Consider the following 21,201-nt stretch of genomic DNA (forward strand, 5'->3'; position numbering starts at 1 on the left):
TGTGAAATCCATAGATTAGTGCCTAATGAATTTATTTCAATTAACTGATTTCCTTATATGTACTGTAAGTCAGAAAAATCTTTGAAATTGTTTCATGTTGCATTTATATTTTTGTTCATTGTAGTTTGAATTGCTCTCGCGCACTTCTCTCTTATTCCCTCTCTCCAGTTGAGGAGGATGGTGATGGCTATGAGACTGACCACCAGGACTACTGTGAGGTGTGCCAGCAGGGAGGGGAGATCATTCTGTGCGACACCTGTCCCAGGGCCTACCACATGGTGTGTCTGGACCCCGACATGGAGAACGCCCCAGAGGGGACCTGGAGCTGCCCGCACTGCGTGAGTGACACCTTTTACTAAGCCAATCAATGGCTCTGTGGAGTAAGTGACGGGGGCAATATGGTACTGGTCAGTCAACAAGAATGTCTGGCCAGTCGGCGTGACGAAAAAAGTCTGAGGAAATTGTCGAGGGTAACGAGGAACTATTCAGATTGACCACCATTAATCAATGATCATAAACTACTAGCTAGTAGTACTATGGTATATGCTGGTACTATTTGCGCTCAAATAGCTCCAGTGCATAACTGGCTTTGCTCCCCTACCATTCAACCAGTTAACCCTTTCCCGTTGCTCTACTACCATTCACATTAACCCCTTCCCTCTCCCATCCACAGGAGAAGGAGGGCAAACAGTGGGAGGCGCGGGAGGAGGGCTCAGAAGAAGAAGAGGAGGAGGAGGTGGAGGCCGAGCCAGAGGAGGACGACCACCACATGGAGTTCTGCAGGGTGTGTAAGGACGGTGGCGAGCTGCTCTGCTGCGACTCCTGTCCTTCCTCCTACCACATCCACTGTCTCAACCCACCCCTGCCTGAGATCCCCAACGGAGAGTGGATCTGTCCCCGCTGCACTGTGAGTGAACCAATGGGGTGTGACCCGGAGGGTGATTGACATGGGGCACAGACAGTTAAAGAAAGTGAATTTGTGACCCACCGTCTCTTTTCAGTCTTATGTTTCAGAATTTGAAATGGTGTACAGACTCCGAGCTTCAAAATGGCATATCATACACTGTAGTTGGGGGAAACATGAGGAAGTAAAGCTGCTTTAAAAGTGAATGAACATATAACCCCATTTAGGAGAAAAGGGCATCAAACATTTTGCTGTGATTTTCACACTTGCTCTACATTAATCCTTGGGAAACATATTTAGAAAAGGGGTACTTTCACCAAATTGCCAAAATGGACTCCCCATTAAGAAAACAATTACAGTATTGTCTGTTGTTGTATAATAAAGATCATCTTTCACATTGAACAGCTACTGTGCTGTTCTGCTACCCATGTAGCATCGTTCACACCCTCTAAAGCCTTAGACTGACCCACCCATCTCTTAAAGAATTCACATTGGAACACATGCGAATGTGGCCATGTGCTAAAGCAGTGAGTTAGTGCTTAAGAAACACAAAATATTTCAACCAGCTACATCAAGTGCTAAAGGTAGTAGCCTACAATTTAGGAGACACTTAACACATAAAGACTTAGGTAAAAACGATCTAGACCTAGGCCTATATCATAAGATCCTTTGAGCAAGGCCTCCCGAGTGGTGCAGCGGTCTAAGGCACTGCATTGCAGTGCTTGAGGCGTCACTACAGACCCCGGTTCGATCCCAGGCTGTGTCACAGCCGGCCGTGACCGGGAGGCGCACAATTGGCCCAGTGTCGTTCGGGTTAGGGGAGGGTTTGACCGGCCGGGATTTCCTTGTCCCATCGCGCTCTAGCGACTCCTTGTGGCGGGCCGGGTGCCTGCAAGCTGACTTCGGTCGCCAGTTGGACGGTGTTTCCTCCGACACATTGGTGCTGCTGGCTTCCAGGTTAAGCGAGCAGTGTGTCAAGAAGCAGTGCGGCTTGGCAGGGTCGCGTTTCGGAGGACGCATGTTTTTCAAAAGTCCTGATCTTCTCAGAAATATGTTTGCCGGGGGATGCTTTCACATCTCTGGAAGGAAGGGTGTCAACATTGCACCGCAGCTGAAACCTGGTTCCAGCTGAGTGAAAGCTCCTTGGCCACAACAACACCAGGCTCCAGACAATTAAAGCTGTAAAGGAGGAAAGCAGACAAAAATAGACAAGATTAAAACCTTGCATACCAGCAATAACATTCATTGACCCCAAGTCCAAGCAATAAACTCAAAGTGCAAAGACAAAATACCTGAAGTGTTGCTTGTTCACCCTCAATCATCTCCTTTTACTGGTGGCGGAGAGCAGATTTATGCTGAAAGACAAATTCCAGAAAAATATAGCCTGTTGACTGCTACAACTGTACTAAAATGCCCTGTGGCTGTTTTTGGTAGCTAGCTAGTTAAACATGACAAACTGGCAAACAACATTACTGTAACAGCAGAATGCAACTGCCCAGCTCAGCGAACTGTGATTTTCACATTTTATTTATTTTTACAGATTACATACTGGTTTGTTATTAAGGCACATGAAAGTTCACATGTTAAAGAAGGCATTTCTGCAAAAAAAATGCATTATGATGAAAACATATTTTTTACCGTTCAAATGCCTCTCCTGTGAAGTAGTGACATGCGACATATGCCCAGCTTTCTCTAACGGGTCATATATTTAACTTCCCAAATTGAAACCTAGCTCATACCCTCTTGGATAGTGTATGGGAAAACCAAACTACTAAATGGTTGAATGCAATGTAACATTACCTAGCTTATCTGTAGACAAGGCATTTTCACCATGCCATTATGATCAGTTTGTCATGAAAAGTGAACGGTTTAAAAACGTTTGACCTATTCATTGACTCTCCCCTCTTCTCCTTAGTGTCCACCCATGAAGGGCAAGGTGCAGAAGATTCTGACGTGGCGCTGGGGCGACCCCCCTCCGCCCACGCCCATCCCCCGCCCCCCAGACCTCCCAGCTGATCAGCCCGACCCCGCCCCTCTGGCCGGGCGCCCTGAGAGGGAGTTCTTCGCCAAATGGAGCAACATGTCCTACTGGCACTGCTCCTGGGTGTCTGAGCTGCAGGTATGTACGCACATACACACACAGGCATGTGTTGAAGATTTACGCTTGGCCGCTACTTTACAGGCAATTGCTACTTTACAGGCAATCGCTACTTTACAGGCAATCGCTACTTTACAGGCAATCGCAATCATACACACCTACCCTCAGTTGGCTTGTTGCAGATCTTATTTTCGCTTCTCAGTCGCACACTGAAACAAACACAAACAAAAGCGTTCAAACAAAGACGCACTTCTTTCTCACTCAAATTGATTAAAGAAGAGCTTTAATGTTAGACCCACGTTCGAGAACACACACACTTCCCCCTTTCACCCACCCTTTCCCCTCTTCCTAGTTGGAGCTGCACTGTCAGGTGATGTTCAGGAACTACCAGAGGAAGAATGACATGGACGAGCCTCCTTCAATAGACTTTGGTGAGGGGGATGAGGAAAAGAGCACCAAGAGGAAGGCCAAGGACCCGCTCTACGCCAAGATGGAGGAGAAGTACTACCGCTTCGGCATCAAGATAGCCTGGATGATGATTCACCGCATCCTTAACCACAGGTCAGACAAGAATCAAGGACTGGCTCCTAAATGTGATTCAAATGTATTTTAGTCTCATTTGAGAGATAACATTTCCAAAATGGCAGCAGATTTTTAGTTGCAAGGCCATACAGTTATAGTCGTACACTTTGTAAATAGTGTCAAGTCGATGGAAAGGAGAACTCCCGCACACATGATTACCTCTGCATGTGTTTGTCAGTTGAAGGGTTTCTCCTCATGGTGCAAATCTGCCATTGGTCAAAGCAATAATTTTAACCAATCAGTTGCGAATACCTACCGGATGTCATTTTCAACACCCAAGTTTTGCCTGTTTGTGCGCTGCAGTCAGGACAAGAAGAACAACGTCCACTACCTCATCAAGTGGAAAGACCTGCCCTACGACCAGGCCACCTGGGAGGCCGAGGACATGGACATCCCAGAGTTCGACATCTTCAGAATGCAGTACTGGAACCACAGGTAACTAATGCACTATTGCCGCCACCTCTATATTGCGTAGATGAAATTAAGGAGTTTCTTCTTTCTCCCTTTGTCTGTTTACGAGGGTAACAATATTCTCTGTTTGTTTCAGGGAGCTGATGATGGGTGACGAGGGTAAACCAGGGAAGAAGATGAAGGTGAAAGGCAAGACAAAGAGGTTGGACCGGCCTCCTGAGAACCCTGTCGTTGATGTAAGTGGAGTTGTAACTTTTATTGGAGTCTTATGTCTTTTATCAGAGATGGTTTCTCTTGATTTATAATGTATTCCTGATCATCATAAATTGTTTCAGTATATTACTGTTAAAATGGCCTTTTAGCCTCTTCTGCAGCTCTAAGTTGTGCCAATCACATAAATCCCGTATGTTGCATATTTACTGCATAGTGTGTCTTGACTTCAACAGTAACTCACTTCTCCATCTCCCCCCTCTTCAGCCCACCATCAAGTTTGAGCGGCAGCCTGACTACCTGGACAGTACGGGGGGCAACCTGCACCCCTACCAGCTGGAGGGTCTCAACTGGCTGCGCTTCTCCTGGGCACAGGGCACAGACACTATCCTGGCTGACGAGATGGGTCTGGGCAAGACTGTGCAGACTGCCGTGTTCCTCTACTCACTCTACAAAGAGGTATGTGTGTGACGGAGAATGGGGGTGAACGTGCATGTATTAGAGTTAATAACTTTCAATTTGACCTTTCAAATGTTAACTATAGCTTCTAACTTTTTATTTGTTGATAAATGTCATTGTTTACGTGTTTTTGTTGTTGTTGTGGTAGCCATTAGTTAAAGCGAAACTGATTTAGAAATGCCAACTTGGCATATAGCTCCCTTGGCAGCCTTATTGGCCAATACCAGGCCAGCCATTTTGTATAAATCAGGTGAAATCTGACGACATTAAGCTTGAGCTTTGTGTCAACCCTCTTGGGGGGGGGGGGTGATCACATGGAGACTACTGCCACCTATTGGTTGGAGTGTAGAATGCAATGCCTTTGACAACACCATTTATTTACATTAGAATTATAGATCTATGAATGTTACATGAAAAATGATATTTCTTTATTAAATTAGCTGTGGCTCAGTTGGTAGAGCATGGCACTGGCAACACCAAGGGTACTGGGTTCGATTCCAACTGGGGCCACCCATACAAATTATCTTATTTTAATTAAAAAATGTTATTTCCCCCTCATAGGGTCACTCCAAGGGCCCGTTCCTGGTGAGCGCCCCCCTGTCCACCATCATTAACTGGGAGAGAGAGTTTGAGATGTGGGCCCCGGACATGTACGTGGTGACCTACGTAGGAGACAAGGACAGCAGAGCTGTCATCAGAGAGAATGAGTTCTCCTTCGAGAACAATGCCATCCGCGGAGGCAAGAGAGCTTCTAAGATGAAGGTGAGAATGATGGGGAAAATGTGTTAAAATGAAAACTGATTAAATGTATTTTGTTGATAAACGACAGTTCTAAAGTTGGTATTCTGTTGAAGTAAGGAAATACTAGCTGTGTCAATATGTCACGATAAGCTCACTCCTTCAATGATATGCTGGTGTGTGTCACATTTTTAACCGTCCCCCCTGTCGTGGTCATGCAGAAAGACTCATCTGTGAAGTTCCATGTGCTGCTGACGTCGTATGAGTTGATCACCATCGACATGGCCATCCTAGGATCCATAGACTGGGCCTGTCTGGTGGTCGATGAGGCCCACAGGCTCAAAAACAACCAGTCCAAGGTGAGAGATTAGAGTTGATGACTCCTATAACCTGTCTATGGTGAAGGTTTAAAGAGCTTGTGCTATGGAGGTAGGTTACCTGTTTTGTGCAACATGTTCCCTTATTCAGGAAAAATATCCATTTGGAAGTATAAGGGTATTGAGGCATCCCAAATTCTATTTCTCATTATTTGGATATCCTGATTGTATTAAGTACAATGAAACTCTACCTAAGCTGGTATGGCTGAAGGTACCATTGAGAAATACAAAAGTGTGCCTTTTTTTGTTGAGTAACACTGTTTTTCTCTCTCTCTCCTCCAGTTCTTTAGGGTGCTGAACAACTATCCTCTCCAGCACAAGCTGCTACTGACCGGTACACCTCTACAGAACAACCTGGAAGAGTTGTTCCACCTCCTCAACTTCCTCACGCCAGAGAGATTCAGGTGTGTGTATACACAATCTGACCGCATTACTCCCCATACTTTCCCACTCAATCCCAACAACCACTTCACATCACCTGTATCACACCCCACACATCTTAGACCAGTTATTATAGAGTTAACCTTTACTTCCTTTCCTGCATCTTCCTTTCTCTGTGTAGTAACCTGGAGGGTTTCCTGGAAGAGTTTGCTGATATCGCCAAAGAGGACCAGATCAAGAAGCTGCATGACATGCTGGGACCCCACATGCTCAGGAGACTGAAGGCTGACGTTTTCAAACACATGCCTTCCAAGACGGAGCTCATCGTCAGGGTGGAGCTCAGCCCCATGCAGAAGTGAGTGAACGTGGGATAGTGGGAGGGATAAGGTGTAGTGAAGGGGTAAATTGAATAGTGGTAAGCCAATTATATTGGCTAAAAGGTGTGATGTGGTCAAATATATATAGTTAGAATGATTAGTTATCTTCCATAGACTTTACTTAATTAAACACAATCTTCCCTTGAGATACTCAAATCATGAGAATATAATTGGACTGGGGAAGTGGTATTAAATGTTGATTTTGTTATTGTCTTTATCTTTTTAGGAAGTACTACAAATTCATCCTCACCCGTAACTTTGAGGCCCTGAACACGCGAAGTGGTGGAAACCAAGTATCCCTGCTCAATGTAGTGATGGACCTCAAGAAGTGCTGCAATCACCCCTACCTCTTTCCTGTGGCTGCCATGGTACAACCCACATACCAATGTTGTTATGGATAAGTGGGGGGGGAGGCATTCATTGTGTATACGCAGTCTTCGATACTGTTTGCATCTAGCAGTTGTAACTTATGTAGTCTTTTGCTGTAAGACTTTATATAACTGAGGCTCTGACTCTTGATTGGTCCCCCCCCCAAATAGGAAGCCCCAAAGATGCCCAATGGAATGTACGACGGCAGCGCCCTCACTAAGTCTGCCGGGAAACTGACTCTATTGCAGAAGATGATGAGGAAGCTGAAAGACGGAGGGCACAGAGTTCTCATCTTCTCTCAGGTTAGTTACCCAACACACACCATTTTAAAAACTTTATTTAAATCCACAAATCACATTACATCTAGAAGGATTCAACCATTTCAAAGGTCTTGGAGACACTTATCGATACAAAAAGCACACAGACACACATGGACACTGCTTACCCTTTTAGATTATTTTATAGATTGAAAATGATTTTGCCTCTTGCATCAACTTTGTTTAATCACCGCCCATTCACTCCCTCTGTATTAGATGACCAAGATGCTTGACCTGCTGGAGGACTTCCTGGAGAACGAGGGCTACAAGTACGAGCGTATCGACGGAAGCATCACCGGGGGCATGAGACAGGAGGCCATAGACAGATTCAATGGTGAGGCTCACCCAACACTGACTTCCTCATTCACACTCTGAAATGGCTGTATACACAGTGATATAGTAGAGTGTATATTATATAGTTGAGTCTTTAGGTGTATATATCCCATCATTGTTTGATATCGAAAGTGATTGATATAGATAAAGCAAGTGATTGATATAGATAATAGTTGATGTAGAAAGCAGGGTTTTTTCTGGATCAAAAAGGGGCTTAGGTGGTGGTCGGCACGACTGAATTTGTTCCGGTCCCTTGGCAAGAAACTCCCCAGCTGGGTGGTACAGATATATTTGTTGTATTTTTAAGCCATTACTGCAATTCTAAACTCAGCAAAAAAAAAGAAACTTCCTCTCACTGTCAACTGCGTTTATTTTCAGCAAACTTAACGTGTAAATTATTTGTATGAACATAACAAGATTCAACAACTGAGACATAAACTGAACAAGTTCCACAGACATGTGACTAACAGAAATGAAATAATGTGTCACTGAACAAAGGGGGGGGTCAAAATCAAAAGTAACAGTCAGTATCTGGTGTGGCCACCAGCTGCATTATGTACTGCAGTGCATCTCCTCCTCATGGACTGCACCAGATTTGCCAGTTCTTGCTGTGAGATGTTACCCCACTCTTCCACCAAGGCACCTGCAAGTTCCCGGACATTTCTGGGGGGAATGGCCCTAGCTCTCACCCTCCGATCCAACAGGTCCCAGACGTGCTCAATGGGATTGAGTTCCGGGCTCTTCGCTGGCCATGGCAGAACACTGACATTCCTGTCTTGCAGGAAATCACGCACAGAACGAGCAGTATGGCTGGTGGCATTGTCATGCTGGAGGGTCATGTCAGGATGAGCCTGCAGGAAGGGTAGCACATGAGGGAGGAGGATGTCTTCCCTGTAACGCACAGTGTTGAGATTGCCTGCAATGACAACAAGCTCAGTCCAATGATGCTGTGACACACCGCCCCAGACCATGACGGACCCTCCACCTCCAAATCGATCCCGCTCCAGACTACAGGCCTCGGTGTAACGCTCATGCCTTCGACGATAAACGCGAATCCGACCATCACCCCTGGTGAGACAAAACTGCGACTAGTCAGTGAAAAGCACTTTTTGCCAGTCCTGTCTGGTCCAGCGACGGTGGGTTTGTGCCCATAGGCGACGTTGTTGCCGGTGATGTCTGGTGAGGACCTGCCTTACAACAGGCCTACAAGCCCTCAGTTCAGCCTCTCTTAGCCTATTGCGGATAGTCTGAGCACTGATGATTGTGCGTTCCTGGTGTAACTCAGGTAGTAGTTGTTGCCATCCTGTACCTGTCCAGCAGGTGCAATGTTTGGATGTACCGATCCTGTGCAGGTGTTGTTACACGTGGTCTGCCACTGCAAGGACGATCAGCTGTCCATCCTGTCTCCCTGTAGCGCTGTCTTAGGCGTCTCACAGTACGGACATTGCAATTTAATGCCCTGGCCACATCTGCAGTCCTCATGCCTCCTTGCAGCATGCCTAAGGCACGTTCACGCAGATGAGCAGGGACCCTGGGCATCTTTCTTTTGGTGTTTTTCAGAGTCAGTAGAAAGGCCTCTTTAGTGTCCTAAGTTTTCCTAACTGTGACCTTAATTGCCTACCGCCTGTAAGCTGTTAGTGTCTTAACGACCGTTCCACAGGTGCATGTTCATTAATTGTTTGTGGTTCATTGAACAAGCATGGGAAACAGTGTTTAAACCCTTTACAATTAAGATCTGTGGAGTTATTTGGATTTTTACAATTTATCTTTGAAAGACAGGGTCCTGAAAAAGGAATGTTTCTTTTTTTGCTGAGTTTCCATGGAGCTGAGACATTTTTTGCAGTTTTAAAGAGAATTTCCTACAATTCTATACATTTTGCCAAGGTGCTGAGAGATAACGTTGCAGTTTTTAAAGCAAATTTCCTGCAATTCTATGCATTTTGTGATGGCTAATGCTGTGTTTTTATGCTCAACATAATAACAAAATTCATATTCCTGAATTCATAGGGCCTATTGCAACCATGGATGGCCACTAGATTATCGCCATGGCAATTGCAACCATTATTGGTCACCTTATGACTTCTCCCTAAAGCTGATTTCGGGGTTAACTTGTAGTCTTACCAAGGTGAATAGGACTGATACTGTAGTTTTACTGTGGTATCTAACACAGTAAATGGGAGCTCCTGATTTTGGGGGAAAGTGATGTAAAACCACTGCAGTAGACTTGACATTGTTGAAGGTTTCAGCTAAATCACTGGTTTATTCTTGTGGGTGCATGTAATCTAAAGTTACTATCGTCTTAAGAAAACCAGCGATAACACAGTGCTTCATGGGAAGTTATGCATCTTCGTTGCAATCCCTCCATAGTTGTAGGATTTTTTTATTATCCCTGACTGTCTAGCTTTTATTTTGGTTAGTTCTCAAAGATTATATTAATACAAAATATATATGTCCTTTTCTACATAGTTTATATCTGTCTTTAGTTGTTTAAAGATGGATTCTGCAGTAGGGGGGAACAGCGCCACTGACCGCCGTACCCCCAGTGTTGTTGTTGATGTCGAGCTGAGGAGCTTCGTGCAGCAATCTCAATCTATGTATTTGTGTGTATGTGTATATATACAGTACCAGTTAAAAGTTTGGACACACCTATTCATTCAAGAGCTTTTCTTTATTTTTACTGTTTTCTACATTGTAGAATAATAGTGAAGACATCAAACTATGAAATAACACATGGAATCATGTAGTATTGACTGACCTTCATGTCTTAAAGTAATGTTGGACAGTCGTTTCTCTTTGCTTATTTGAGCTGTTCTTGCCATAATATGGACTTGGTCTTTTACCAAATAGGGCTATCTCCTATATACCACCCCTACCTTGTCACAGTACAACTGGTTGGCTCAAACCTATTAAGAAGGAAAGAAATTCCACAAATTAACTTTTAACAAGGCACACCTGTTAATTGAAATGCATTCCATGTGACTACCTCATGAAGCTGGTTGAGAGAATGCCAAGAGTGTGCAAAGCTGTCATCATGGCAAAGGGGGGCTACTTTGAAGAATGTCAAATATTTAACACTTTTTGGTTACTACATGATTCCATATGTGTTATGTAATAGTTTTGATGTCTTCACTATTATTCTACAATGTAGAAAATAGTAAAAATAAAGAAAAACCCTTGAATGAGTAGGTGTCCAAACTTTTGTGTGTATGGTATGTATGTCACACTACATGACCAAATGTATGTAGACACCTGCTCGTCGATAATCTCATTCTAAAATCTTGGCCATTAATATGGAGTTGCTCCCCCCTTTGCTGCTATAAAAACAGCCTCCACTCTTCTGGGAAGGCTTTCCACTAGATGTTAGAACGTTGCTGCGGGGACTTGCTTAAATTTATCCACGAGCATTCGTGAGGTCAGGCACTGATGTTGGGCGATTTAAGCCTGGTTCGCAGTCAGCGTTCCAATTCATCCCAAAGGTGTTTGATGGGGTTGAAGTCAGGGCTCTGTGCAGGCCAGTCAAGTTCTTCCACACAGATCTCAACAAACCATTTCTGTATGGACCTAGTTTGTGCACGGGGGCATTGACATGCTGAAACAGGAAAGGGCCTTCCCCAAACTGTTGCCACAGTGGAAGCACAGAATCGTCTAGAATGTCATTGTATGCTGTAGCGTTAAGATTTCCCTTCACTGGAACTAAGGGGCCTAGCCCGAACCATTAAAAAAAACAGCCTCAGACCATTATTTCTCCTCCACCAAACTTGACAGTTGGCACTATGCATTGAGGCAGGTAGTGTTCTCCTGGCATCCGCCAAACCCAGATTCGTCCATCAGACTGCCAGATGGTGAAGTGTAATTCATCACGCCAGAGAATGCGTTTCCCCTGCTCCAGAGTTCAATGGCGGCGAGCTTTACACCACTCCAGCCAACGCTTGGCATTGCGCATGGTGATCTTAGGCTTGTGTGCGGCTGCTTGGCCATGGAATCCCATTTCATGAAGCTCCAGACGAACAGTTCTTGTGCTGACGTTGCTTCCAGAGGCAGTTTGGAACTTGGTAGTGAGTGTTGCAACCGAGGACAGACGATTTTTACGAGCTTCGGCACTCTGTGTTCCCGTTCTGTGAGCTTGTGTGGCCTACCATTTCACGGCTGAGCCGTTGTTGCTCCTAGACGTTTTCACTTCACAATAACAGCACTTACAGTTGACCGGGGCAGCTCTAGCAGGGCAGAAATTTGACGAACTGACTCGTTGGAAAGGTGGCATCCTGTGACGGAGCCACTTTGATAATCACTGAGCTCTTCAGTAAGGCCATTCTACTGCCAATGTTTGTCTATGGAGATTGCATGGCTGTGTTCTCGATGTTATACATCTGTCAGCCAGGGGTGTGGCTGAAATGGACAAATTCACTAATTTGAAGGGGTGTCCACATACTTTTGTATATATATGTATAGTGATTGGTCTAAGTGATTTGAGTGGTTGATCTGTTTGTTCCCTAGCTCCGGGAGCGCTCCAGTTTGCCTTCCTGCTCTCGACAAGAGCTGGAGGTCTGGGTATCAACCTGGCCACCGCCGACACCGTCATCATCTACGACTCAGACTGGAACCCTCACAACGACATCCAGGTATCACACTTGGAACCATCACACATAGGCCCAATGCCAAATCAACCCCCAAGCCCTCTGTCCTATGCACTTAGTAAATTTGATTTGTTTAAGCAATATGGTGAAACTTCTACCTAGCCTATCAGAGGGCAAGGTGGAGCTATTACCATATTGCTTACACCTGTCGAATCCAATCAGATCTCCACACGTGTTTAGCGGTCGATTTGGGGATTGGGCCTTTACCATTTCCTTGTCCTCCATCATATCAACTTTATTCAGGTGGTTGCAAGAATGAAAGGTTCATACAGTTTCTCTTCCTCATCTCAGGCATTCAGCAGAGCTCACCGTATCGGACAGAACAAGAAGGTGATGATCTACCGATTTGTCACGAAGGCCTCTGTGGAGGAGAGGATCACTCAGGTAAAGAGGCTGTCACCTCTCCTGCAACATCACAATGACCTATACACAACGTAACACAACAAATCTGTATCATAGAAATGACACTTTGTTGATGGATCCAATGAATGTTGTGTGTGAGAAACAGAGCCTTGTCTGTCAGCTCTACTCATTTCTATGGCCTAAATTGGCTGAAAGAAAGTCAGTGCAGGCATTGAAACGTCCATGTTCTCTCCCTCTCCAGGTTGCCAAGAAGAAGATGATGTTGACCCACTTGGTGGTGCGTCCTGGTCTGGGCTCCAAGACGGGCTCCATGTCCAAACAGGAGCTGGACGACATCCTCAAGTTCGGCACAGAGGAACTGTTCAAGGACGAGCTTGGAAAGGGGGACAAAGAAGGTAAAAAAATAAAGTCCCGCTGCTGTAAACATGGATGGATGTATGGATGGATGGATGGATGGATGGAGGGATGAGGGATGGATGGAGTGGATAGTTGTTGTTCATCTGTCAAATCACCAGTCAGTTGGCTTGCAAGTGAGCAAACGAAATGTCCTCTTTTTGTTTTTGTTACCTACCCACAGCAGGTTACTGGAAGCGTGTTGCAGGTGAACAGAAAACGAGCAAAGGCCAGCAGATACGAACAGTCAAATAAGCTGATAGTTTGTTGTTTATTACTTGTTAGTGCTTATTAGGTGAAATGTTCAACATTTCTAAGATGTCTCCCCCCAGAACATAATGGAGCATCTAACCAACTTACACAAGGTTTTAGTTCGGGGTAAACAGAGATTAAAAACATCATAATGATGTGAAGATGTTTAGAACAGATCTGGTTTGAGATAAGGTTATGACAATGTTTATAACGCGTTCATTATAACGTTTTACAAACTGGGTGGTTCGAGCTCTGAATGCTGATTGGCTGATAGCCGTGGTATATCAGACCGTATACCATGGGTATGACAACATTTATTTTTACTGCTCTAATTTACGTTGGTAGCCAATTTATAATAGCAATAAGGCACCTCGGGGGTTTGTGATATATATGGCCAATGTACCACGGCTAAGGGCTGTGTCCAGGCACTCTGCGTTGCGTCGTCCCTAAGAACAGCCCTTAGCCGTGGTATATTGGCCATATACCACACCTCCTTGGGCCTTATTGCTTAATTATACCATGGTATTGTTAAATACTTGTTTCTGATTGGCTTGAAGGGCATTCTTGAGTGCATTATTTCCCTATAATGCACAGTATATTTGCACGGTAGAATTCAATGGCTATAGTTCATTCTTACATGTTCTATGTTTGAGCTGCTTTTGAAAGCAAAAGTCGAATTGAAAACATTATTGGCATTGTTGAATTCAATTTTCATTATGGCAAGCTAGGACTGATGGTTTGGTTAGCTAAACTAGCAAGTCTGTTTGGTTACCACGGCAACTACTGTAGCTATCTAGTAAACTTGCTAGCTACTTTAGTGGATGTTGAACACTTTCCTACCGGCAAATAAACACATTTCTAGCAGCAAATCTGTTAAATTATAGAAATTGTATAAAAGGGATAATCAGCTCGGGGCTCTATGCGTTCTCTGAAAAATTATGTGAACACACCTTCCACGTCGTTCATTATTTTCCATAGAACGCATAGCCCCTCGTTGATTATCCCTTACATCAGGGAAACTCTGTCCTGGGCCCCCCCCCCCTGGGTGCACGTTTTGGTTTTTGCCCTATCACTACACAGCTGCTTGAAATAATCAAAGCTTGATGAGTTGGTTATTTGAATCAGCTGTGTATTGCTAGGGCAAAAAACAAAATGTGCACCGGGGGGGTTCAGGAAACCCTGCCTTACATGATAATGTTTAGAACATGTTCTGATAATGTTTACATGGAGCATGTTCATAATGTCATGGTAATGTCCCCCAGGTGAGAACAAGGAGGAGGACAGCCAGGTGATCCACTATGATGACATGGCGGTGGACAGACTGCTGGACAGGAACCAGGAGTCCGAAACCCCAGAGGAAACTGAGATCGGGAGCATGAATGAGTACCTCGGCTCCTTCAAGGTGGCCCAGTACGTGGTCAAGGACGAGGAGGAGCCGGTAAGTGTGTTTTTTTGACATATATGCCACTTAGCAGACAATTTGATAAAAATTTAAATTTTTAGAAGGTTGACTCTTTGTTGTAGCCCAGACGTTGTGTGTGTGTGTGTCTAATTTGACACGGCACACTTGATCAATGAATAACCTTCGCCCTTCTCTCTCTCTCCATTCCCTTCCTCCTTCGCTCTTGGCCCCCCTCAGGAGGAGGAAGTACAGAGAGAGATCATCAAGCAGGAGGAGAGTGTAGACCCAGACTACTGGGAGAAGCTGCTCAGGCACCACTATGAGCAGCAGCAGGAGGACCTGGCCCGTAACCTGGGCAAGGGCAAGCGCATCCGCAAGCAGGTCAACTACAACGACGGCTCCCAGGAGGACCGAGGTAGTAGACGGGGTAACAACAAGAAGCGCCAACGCCATTATTTATTTACTTACACGTTTTTGTGTGTCTCCCCCCAACTTTCGTGGATGTGTGCATGTGAGAGAGCGAGGAAAGGCATGGAGGTATGCGATGTGTAGGAGCATGGAGGTATGTACCTGTATGTGGAGGTGGGTGTGAGCGTCACTGGTGAAGTCTTAGTAACAGAGTGGTGTCAGGTGCTGGTTTGATTATAATTTACCTCCTGCATGAGGCATGCCTCTTTCTGTCACAGTTGTATTGGCAATTTTGAATTTTCATCCAATTTGCATTCTCTTCAGCAATGCTCTCTGTCAAACCTCAGAAAGTCTGGTAAATCTTCAGATATGTTAGTGATCTTCTATCCCCAACAATAATTACATATGATGAGCAGATATCTGTTCAAGTCCTTTTTTTAAATGTTGGAATGACAGCTTTCCTTAACTTCTGACGCCTGAATACAATGCATTGCAATGGTGAACTACTCTACCCACAATGCATTGTAAGGCCACCATGATCTCAGGCTTCTCACCAAGAGGAAGAAAATGCCGGCCATCGCCCCCACAAAATATGGCACTTAGCACTCTTTTATTGTAGTACCCTAAGAGATGGAAGAATGAGTAGGAGTGTATGACTGAATTGGGGTTGTGTGTTGTGCATACATGGTCTGTTTTTGTACCCCTTCCCTCTTTTGAGTTGGGAACCGGTGCATCTTTCCTTGCTTGCTAACTATAGACATACTAGCTTAACCAAAGTCCCATGTGGTTTGTCAGCTACTCCCACTCAGGCACTGCGTGTATGTTTATCGTGTGTAGGCAAGTTGAGACACATCACCCCCATATCTGTAACAATGGTTTCCTTCTAGCTCTCTGTACTTGGTCTGTTTTGTCAACCTTTCACTCAAAGTCCATTTCCTTGTAGAATATTCTCCCCCTCTTTGAATGTTTAATATTTAACCCTCCCGTTGTCCTAGGGTCAAAATGACCCGCCACTGTGTTGAACCAACTTTATTTAATTTTTATATTTTTGGGATCATTTGTGAGAAGGAGGCAGTGATACTTTCTTTAAAGTCTCACTGCCTCCTTCTCACAAATGATCCCACAAAAATAAAAAATAAATAAAGTTCAAATAAGTTTCTGGACTGTGTACTGAAATTGCTCCCCGTGTCTCTTCTGTCTCTAAGCAGATTGGCAGGATGACCAATCGGACAACAACTCGGACTACTCTGTGGCCTCCGAGGAGGGTGACGAGGACTTTGATGAGCGAGCAGAAGGTAAGCGAGAGTGTATGTGGACAGAGATGGTGTCCCTGTCAGTGGGATTTACAAGAGAGTGTGTGCGTGTTTGTATGTGGTTTGTGAAGCTTAAGAGAATAACTTTTCATGTTTTCCTTTTTCTGGCGGTGCAGCCAACTCTCGCAGACCCAACAGGAAAGGCATGCGGGGCGACAGGGACAAGCCACTGCCCCCCCTGCTGGCCAGAGTGGGAGGCAACATCGAGGTCAGCTGTCAATGTCCATCAATCACTGCACTCTGAACCAATGCTCTGTATGATTCTGAATGTGTTTGCAATTTAGCTTATCTACTGATGGGCCTACCAACCACTTGTCTCTATAACATTCAGTTGCCATGTTAGAGGTTGGGGGTCAATCTGTAGACTACCTGTTAACACGACACTAACCCTGCCTCTCTGGTGTTCAGGTGTTGGGCTTCAATGTTCGGCAGAGGAAGGCCTTCCTGAATGCAGTGATGCGTTATGGGATGCCGCCCCAGGACGCATTCACCACCCAGTGGCTGGTCAGAGACCTGCGCGGGAAAGCTGAGAAAGAGTTCAAGTGAGTAACTAACATGTTAAACGGTAAATAAAAATAGTAATGCCCTGATATGGGTTGATTGTCCTTTTTTTGTTTTTTTACATCGGAACCACTCATCTCTTTTCTCCTGTTTCTTTCTCTGTCTCTCTCAGGGCGTACGTCTCGCTCTTTATGAGGCACCTGTGTGAACCCGGCGCAGACGGCGCCGAGACCTTCGCCGACGGCGTCCCACGCGAAGGGTTGTCGCGGCAACACGTCCTCACCCGCATCGGTGTGATGTCACTGATCCGAAAGAAGGTAAACCCCAGTTGCTGTGTGGGATAGTTGATCAATTCAACTGTCATACTTTTAAAGTGAAAGAGTAACGGTATACTGGTCTTATGATAATATATGACCCTGTGTTTCATGATCTGTCCTGCCCGCGTTCTGACCAGGTCCAGGAGTTTGAGCACGTCAACGGCCAGTGGTCCATGCCCTGGATGATGGAGCTGGAGGAGAGTAAAAAAGCTGCAGCCGCTGCAGCTGGAGCCCACCCCGACTCCCCAGGGAAGACCCCCTCCACAGGCACGCCTGCAGACACACAGCCCAACACACCCGCCACAGGTACAGACCGCTACATACTCTTTCACAACCCTCTCCCTGATCACTACTCTTTCTGCATTTCCTATGGCCAATCCGTCTTTCTCTGCTGTATTGACCTATGGCCTGCAACCCCCATCTCTGCAAGTAGACCCTCTCCTGCGATAATGCTTTTAACCCCCTGTTCCCCTCTGTGTGCTCGCCCTCCCCAGCCCCCAAAACTCCCTCCACAGGCACACCCGCAGACACGCAACCCAACACGCCCGCCCCAGGTAAACCAACTCTGTCCCCTCCTCCCTCCTACCTCCACACCCTCTCACTGTTCCAGGTCTCCAACATGCAGGGTAAAACACTGACCCATGCACTGCTGCTGCTATGCTGGTTTTAGTGAAACCACCCTAGAATAAGAGTGCTTGGTGTGTAACATGCGTAACTGTCAATCAATGCAGAGATAAACGATGATGTTCTGTTGGTTTAGCAGACGATCCTTCAAAGACTGAGGACGCCGTGAAGGATGGCGATAAAGACGGGGAGAAGGAGGACTCCGGAAAGACGGAAGACCCAGAAGTAAAGAATGATACACTTGATCTACATTGGTCAATAGACTAGAATAGGGCAATGGCTAACCAAAGCCAACCAATGTATCATACTTGTACATGGGGATTGATACTACAGTATATCATTGTTGTGAAGTTTGAGATTGAACTCCTTTTCCAGAATGGTTATGCTTAGTTAGTTCTCTGTGCTTCTGGTTCTAATAAATGTTGCTCTCGTTCCCCCCTCTTTCAGATAATTGCGATCCCTGATGAGGATGAGAAGACTCCTTCCCCTGAACAGAAAGCGAAGGAGAAAGAGGAAGAAGAGCCCATGGAAACAGACAAGCCTACCAACGGGGAGGTGGAAAAGAAGGATGGAGAGACTGCAGAGAAGAGCGCTGAGGGAGGAGAGGAGACCAAGTCTCCAGCAGCGGAGGTCAAGACGGACGTGTCGGAGGTCAAATCTGAAGAGTCCAAGGCCAAAGGTGAACTTTTCTGTCAATGTCATAATAGAATATGGTTCAGTACTATTTTTCCAGAGTACCATTTCTATAAGACTCTTGTTTGATGTTTGCTAATGTCCGTCCTCTTTCTCTTCATGGATTTGCAGCAGAGGATAAGACAGAAGAGAAGACCGAAAGGATGGACACCACTCCTGCCTCAGAGGAAAAGAAAGGTAGCTCCTCTCTCCATCATTCGTGCTCGTTTTTCCCTTGTCAGTCGTCAAACTGCAGTAAGAACATACTGTAGGTCCCGTGCCTTGCGTTGGTCAATGTTTGTCGACGTTTCTGCTTCACTCCATTCTCTCATTCACCCCATTTCCCCCTATCTGGTTCTGTCTGTAGAGCAAAAGGAGGTGAAGGTGGAGGAGCCGGCCAAGCTGCAGAACGGGGACAGTGTGAAGGAGGGAGCGGCGGCCGGAGTCAGCGAGGAGAAGAAGAAAGCCAAGACAAGGTTCATGTTCAACATCGCCGACGGAGGATTCACAGGTAAGACGACTGGAGAGTGTCGAGGGACACACAGGCGCAAACTCATGCACAGATCTCAACTCCGTCTCAATTGAGTTTTGGTTGGTACATGGTTAAGCACTACTCTTGGACTAAACTGCATTTTCAATGGTCTCAATTTCAAACAAGTCTCAATTGTTACTTCAGGGAATCACCTAACAAGCTCTTCTCTCTGGCCTACAGAGCTGCACTCCTTGTGGCAGAACGAGGAGAGGGCTGCCACAGTCACCAAGAAGACCAACGAGATCTGGCACCGTCGCCACGACTACTGGCTGCTGGCTGGCATCATACAGTATCCTTTTATACCAGTGTTGACAAACTATGCTGCCCACTGTGGCTCTTTGCAAACAAACATTAGGATGGCGCACTCGAACTGACAGAACTCAATGATTTACTGTCACGTTTTACTGTCAAGTCTTTCTCTTTAAAATTTGACCGGTACAATACCGTCATTGGAATATTGCTTCCAGGGTGGACTGCCTGTAGCAGGATCTGAATACATCTATTAACTATGACCAGCTTCAAGTATTAGTGAAAGGTCACATACATTAGGCTAATATTGGTCATACCACAAACAGTGGGGCCTGTCTGTTTAGGTTTTCCCTTGACTCTGGTGCCCCCCCAGACACGGTTACGCGCGCTGGCAGGACATCCAGAACGATGTGAAGTATGCCATCCTCAACGAGCCCTTCAAGGCTGAGATGAACCGAGGCAACTTCCTGGAGATCAAGAACAAGTTTCTGGCCAGGAGGTTCAAGGTATAAAGGCATTTAACCCTTTATTATCCATTATCATTTATAAGCCAACTCTTCTTATACTCTACCCCCACCCCCACATTCCGTGCATTTGTATGAATGTATTCTCAACCACCCCTTTCCTTCTCCTCTCCTTCCCTCCCACTAGCTGCTGGAGCAGGCCCTGGTGATCGAGGAGCAGTTGCGCCGGGCGGCCTACCTCAACATGTCGGAGGACCCTTCCCACCCATCCATGGCCCTCAACACGCGCTTCAGCGAGGTGGAGTGTCTGGCCGAGTCCCACCAACACCTCAGCAAGGAGTCCATGTCGGGGAACAAGCCCGCCAACGCCGTCCTGCACAAAGGTAGCTAGCCAGCTAGCACTCGCCTAGTACGCCTGGGTCGAGTTCATTAGGGCACACTGTAGAACTCTTTGGGGCAACGGAAAATGTAAATAGTTCTGATGGTGCCTCCCCATTTTTCATTTTGTTTCTGACTGTTTTTTTCTCCATGTTGTGCCTACTGAACGTGACCCTGTGCAAAGGAATGAGAAGGATAGTCTCTTTGCTGACAACGGACCATAATACATGTTATCAACCTAACCTAAAGTACCTTGAGGCTTAGTTGAACATTTGTAAAGTTGGCAAGCACTTCCAGGTTCTCATTCTCTCGCTCTCTTTTCTTTCTCAGTGCTAAAACAGCTGGAGGAGCTGCTCAGTGACATGAAGGCAGACGTCACCCGTCTCCCAGCAACCATCGCCCGGATACCCCCCGTCGCAGTGAGACTCCAGATGTCCGAGAGGAACATCCTAAGCCGCCTGGCCAGCAGAGGCCCCGAACCACAGCCTCAACAACAGCAGGTAAGTACCCAGCCCAAAGAGGTGTGTTTTGTGTTTTGTTCACGAGTCTTGTCACGCTTTGTAATGTGGTTGTTGCTTTCTTTCTCTTTCTACAGATGTCGCAGCAGTAGCCTGGCTTAGGCTTGTCCCCCCCCCTTGAATCCCACCACCTCTACATTCCTGATAGGCACAGCAGAAGATGACGCACCCAAGCTTGAAACCACGGCTCTTTACGTATATATACATATATATATGGACTTGCAGCGTTTCTACAGGCTGACCCCTGGACACTGTGGAAATGATAGCTATTTTATTTTTCCCTTTTTTTTTTTGACTTATTAATATTATTGATATGTTTTATTATGGTTTTTTGGGACCTAAATAAAAGTGTAATAAAGGATTGTTTATTTTTATTGTGAGATTTGGGGGGGGGGGTGTGATTCATTAGCAAGGCTAATGAAAATATACAAAATAGGGAGGATTAATCTAGCTAAATTATCTAAGAGGGAGTCACATAAGTGACAGAATATTTTTGGAACCTCTTTGTTCCAATCAAGACAATTCACTTAGACATTGAAGTAATAGACTGATTATCAGAAAATATTGCTGTGCTTTTATGTAACCCACCGAAGACTTACACAATGTAGTACCATTATTACCGAAT

The 21,201-nt window shown here is 45.6% G+C and overlaps 1 protein-coding gene across 12 annotated transcripts in view; it reads left to right on the top strand.

Moving 5' to 3' along the window:
* The window catches only part of LOC121571551 (chromodomain-helicase-DNA-binding protein 4-like), a 31,707-nt gene extending 10,772 nt beyond the window's left edge, over nt 1-20,935 (top strand). For 2 of the 12 annotated variants that reach the window (XM_045221915.1, XM_045221920.1), the window contains exons 8-42: nt 169-338; nt 674-907; nt 2,820-3,023; nt 3,355-3,563; nt 3,888-4,019; nt 4,132-4,231; nt 4,473-4,664; nt 5,226-5,426; nt 5,624-5,761; nt 6,062-6,183; nt 6,342-6,515; nt 6,764-6,905; nt 7,077-7,208; nt 7,440-7,557; nt 12,051-12,175; nt 12,482-12,574; nt 12,795-12,948; nt 13,131-13,154; nt 14,461-14,636; nt 14,838-15,027; nt 16,214-16,303; nt 16,429-16,529; nt 16,730-16,863; nt 16,995-17,139; nt 17,277-17,445; nt 17,634-17,693; nt 17,900-17,988; nt 18,211-18,442; nt 18,568-18,633; nt 18,803-18,946; nt 19,148-19,256; nt 19,590-19,722; nt 19,868-20,063; nt 20,389-20,558; nt 20,654-20,935. In XM_045221915.1, coding sequence (XP_045077850.1) covers nt 169-338; nt 674-907; nt 2,820-3,023; nt 3,355-3,563; nt 3,888-4,019; nt 4,132-4,231; nt 4,473-4,664; nt 5,226-5,426; nt 5,624-5,761; nt 6,062-6,183; nt 6,342-6,515; nt 6,764-6,905; nt 7,077-7,208; nt 7,440-7,557; nt 12,051-12,175; nt 12,482-12,574; nt 12,795-12,948; nt 13,131-13,154; nt 14,461-14,636; nt 14,838-15,027; nt 16,214-16,303; nt 16,429-16,529; nt 16,730-16,863; nt 16,995-17,139; nt 17,277-17,445; nt 17,634-17,693; nt 17,900-17,988; nt 18,211-18,442; nt 18,568-18,633; nt 18,803-18,946; nt 19,148-19,256; nt 19,590-19,722; nt 19,868-20,063; nt 20,389-20,558; nt 20,654-20,668 — 4,883 coding nt within the window. In that variant the 3' untranslated portion in view covers nt 20,669-20,935. The remainder of the gene's footprint in view (nt 1-168; nt 339-673; nt 908-2,819; nt 3,024-3,354; nt 3,564-3,887; nt 4,020-4,131; nt 4,232-4,472; nt 4,665-5,225; nt 5,427-5,623; nt 5,762-6,061; nt 6,184-6,341; nt 6,516-6,763; nt 6,906-7,076; nt 7,209-7,439; nt 7,558-12,050; nt 12,176-12,481; nt 12,575-12,794; nt 12,949-13,130; nt 13,155-14,460; nt 14,637-14,837; nt 15,028-16,213; nt 16,304-16,428; nt 16,530-16,729; nt 16,864-16,994; nt 17,140-17,276; nt 17,446-17,633; nt 17,694-17,899; nt 17,989-18,210; nt 18,443-18,567; nt 18,634-18,802; nt 18,947-19,147; nt 19,257-19,589; nt 19,723-19,867; nt 20,064-20,388; nt 20,559-20,653) is intronic. The other 10 variants (XM_045221921.1, XM_045221922.1, XM_045221918.1 and 7 more) reach the window with 9 other exon arrangements.
* Nucleotides 20,936-21,201: the final 266 nt, after the last annotated feature.

The sequence above is a fragment of the Coregonus clupeaformis genome, chromosome 8 (assembly GCF_020615455.1).
Source record: "Coregonus clupeaformis isolate EN_2021a chromosome 8, ASM2061545v1, whole genome shotgun sequence".
NCBI classification, from domain to species: domain Eukaryota; kingdom Metazoa; phylum Chordata; class Actinopteri; order Salmoniformes; family Salmonidae; genus Coregonus; species Coregonus clupeaformis.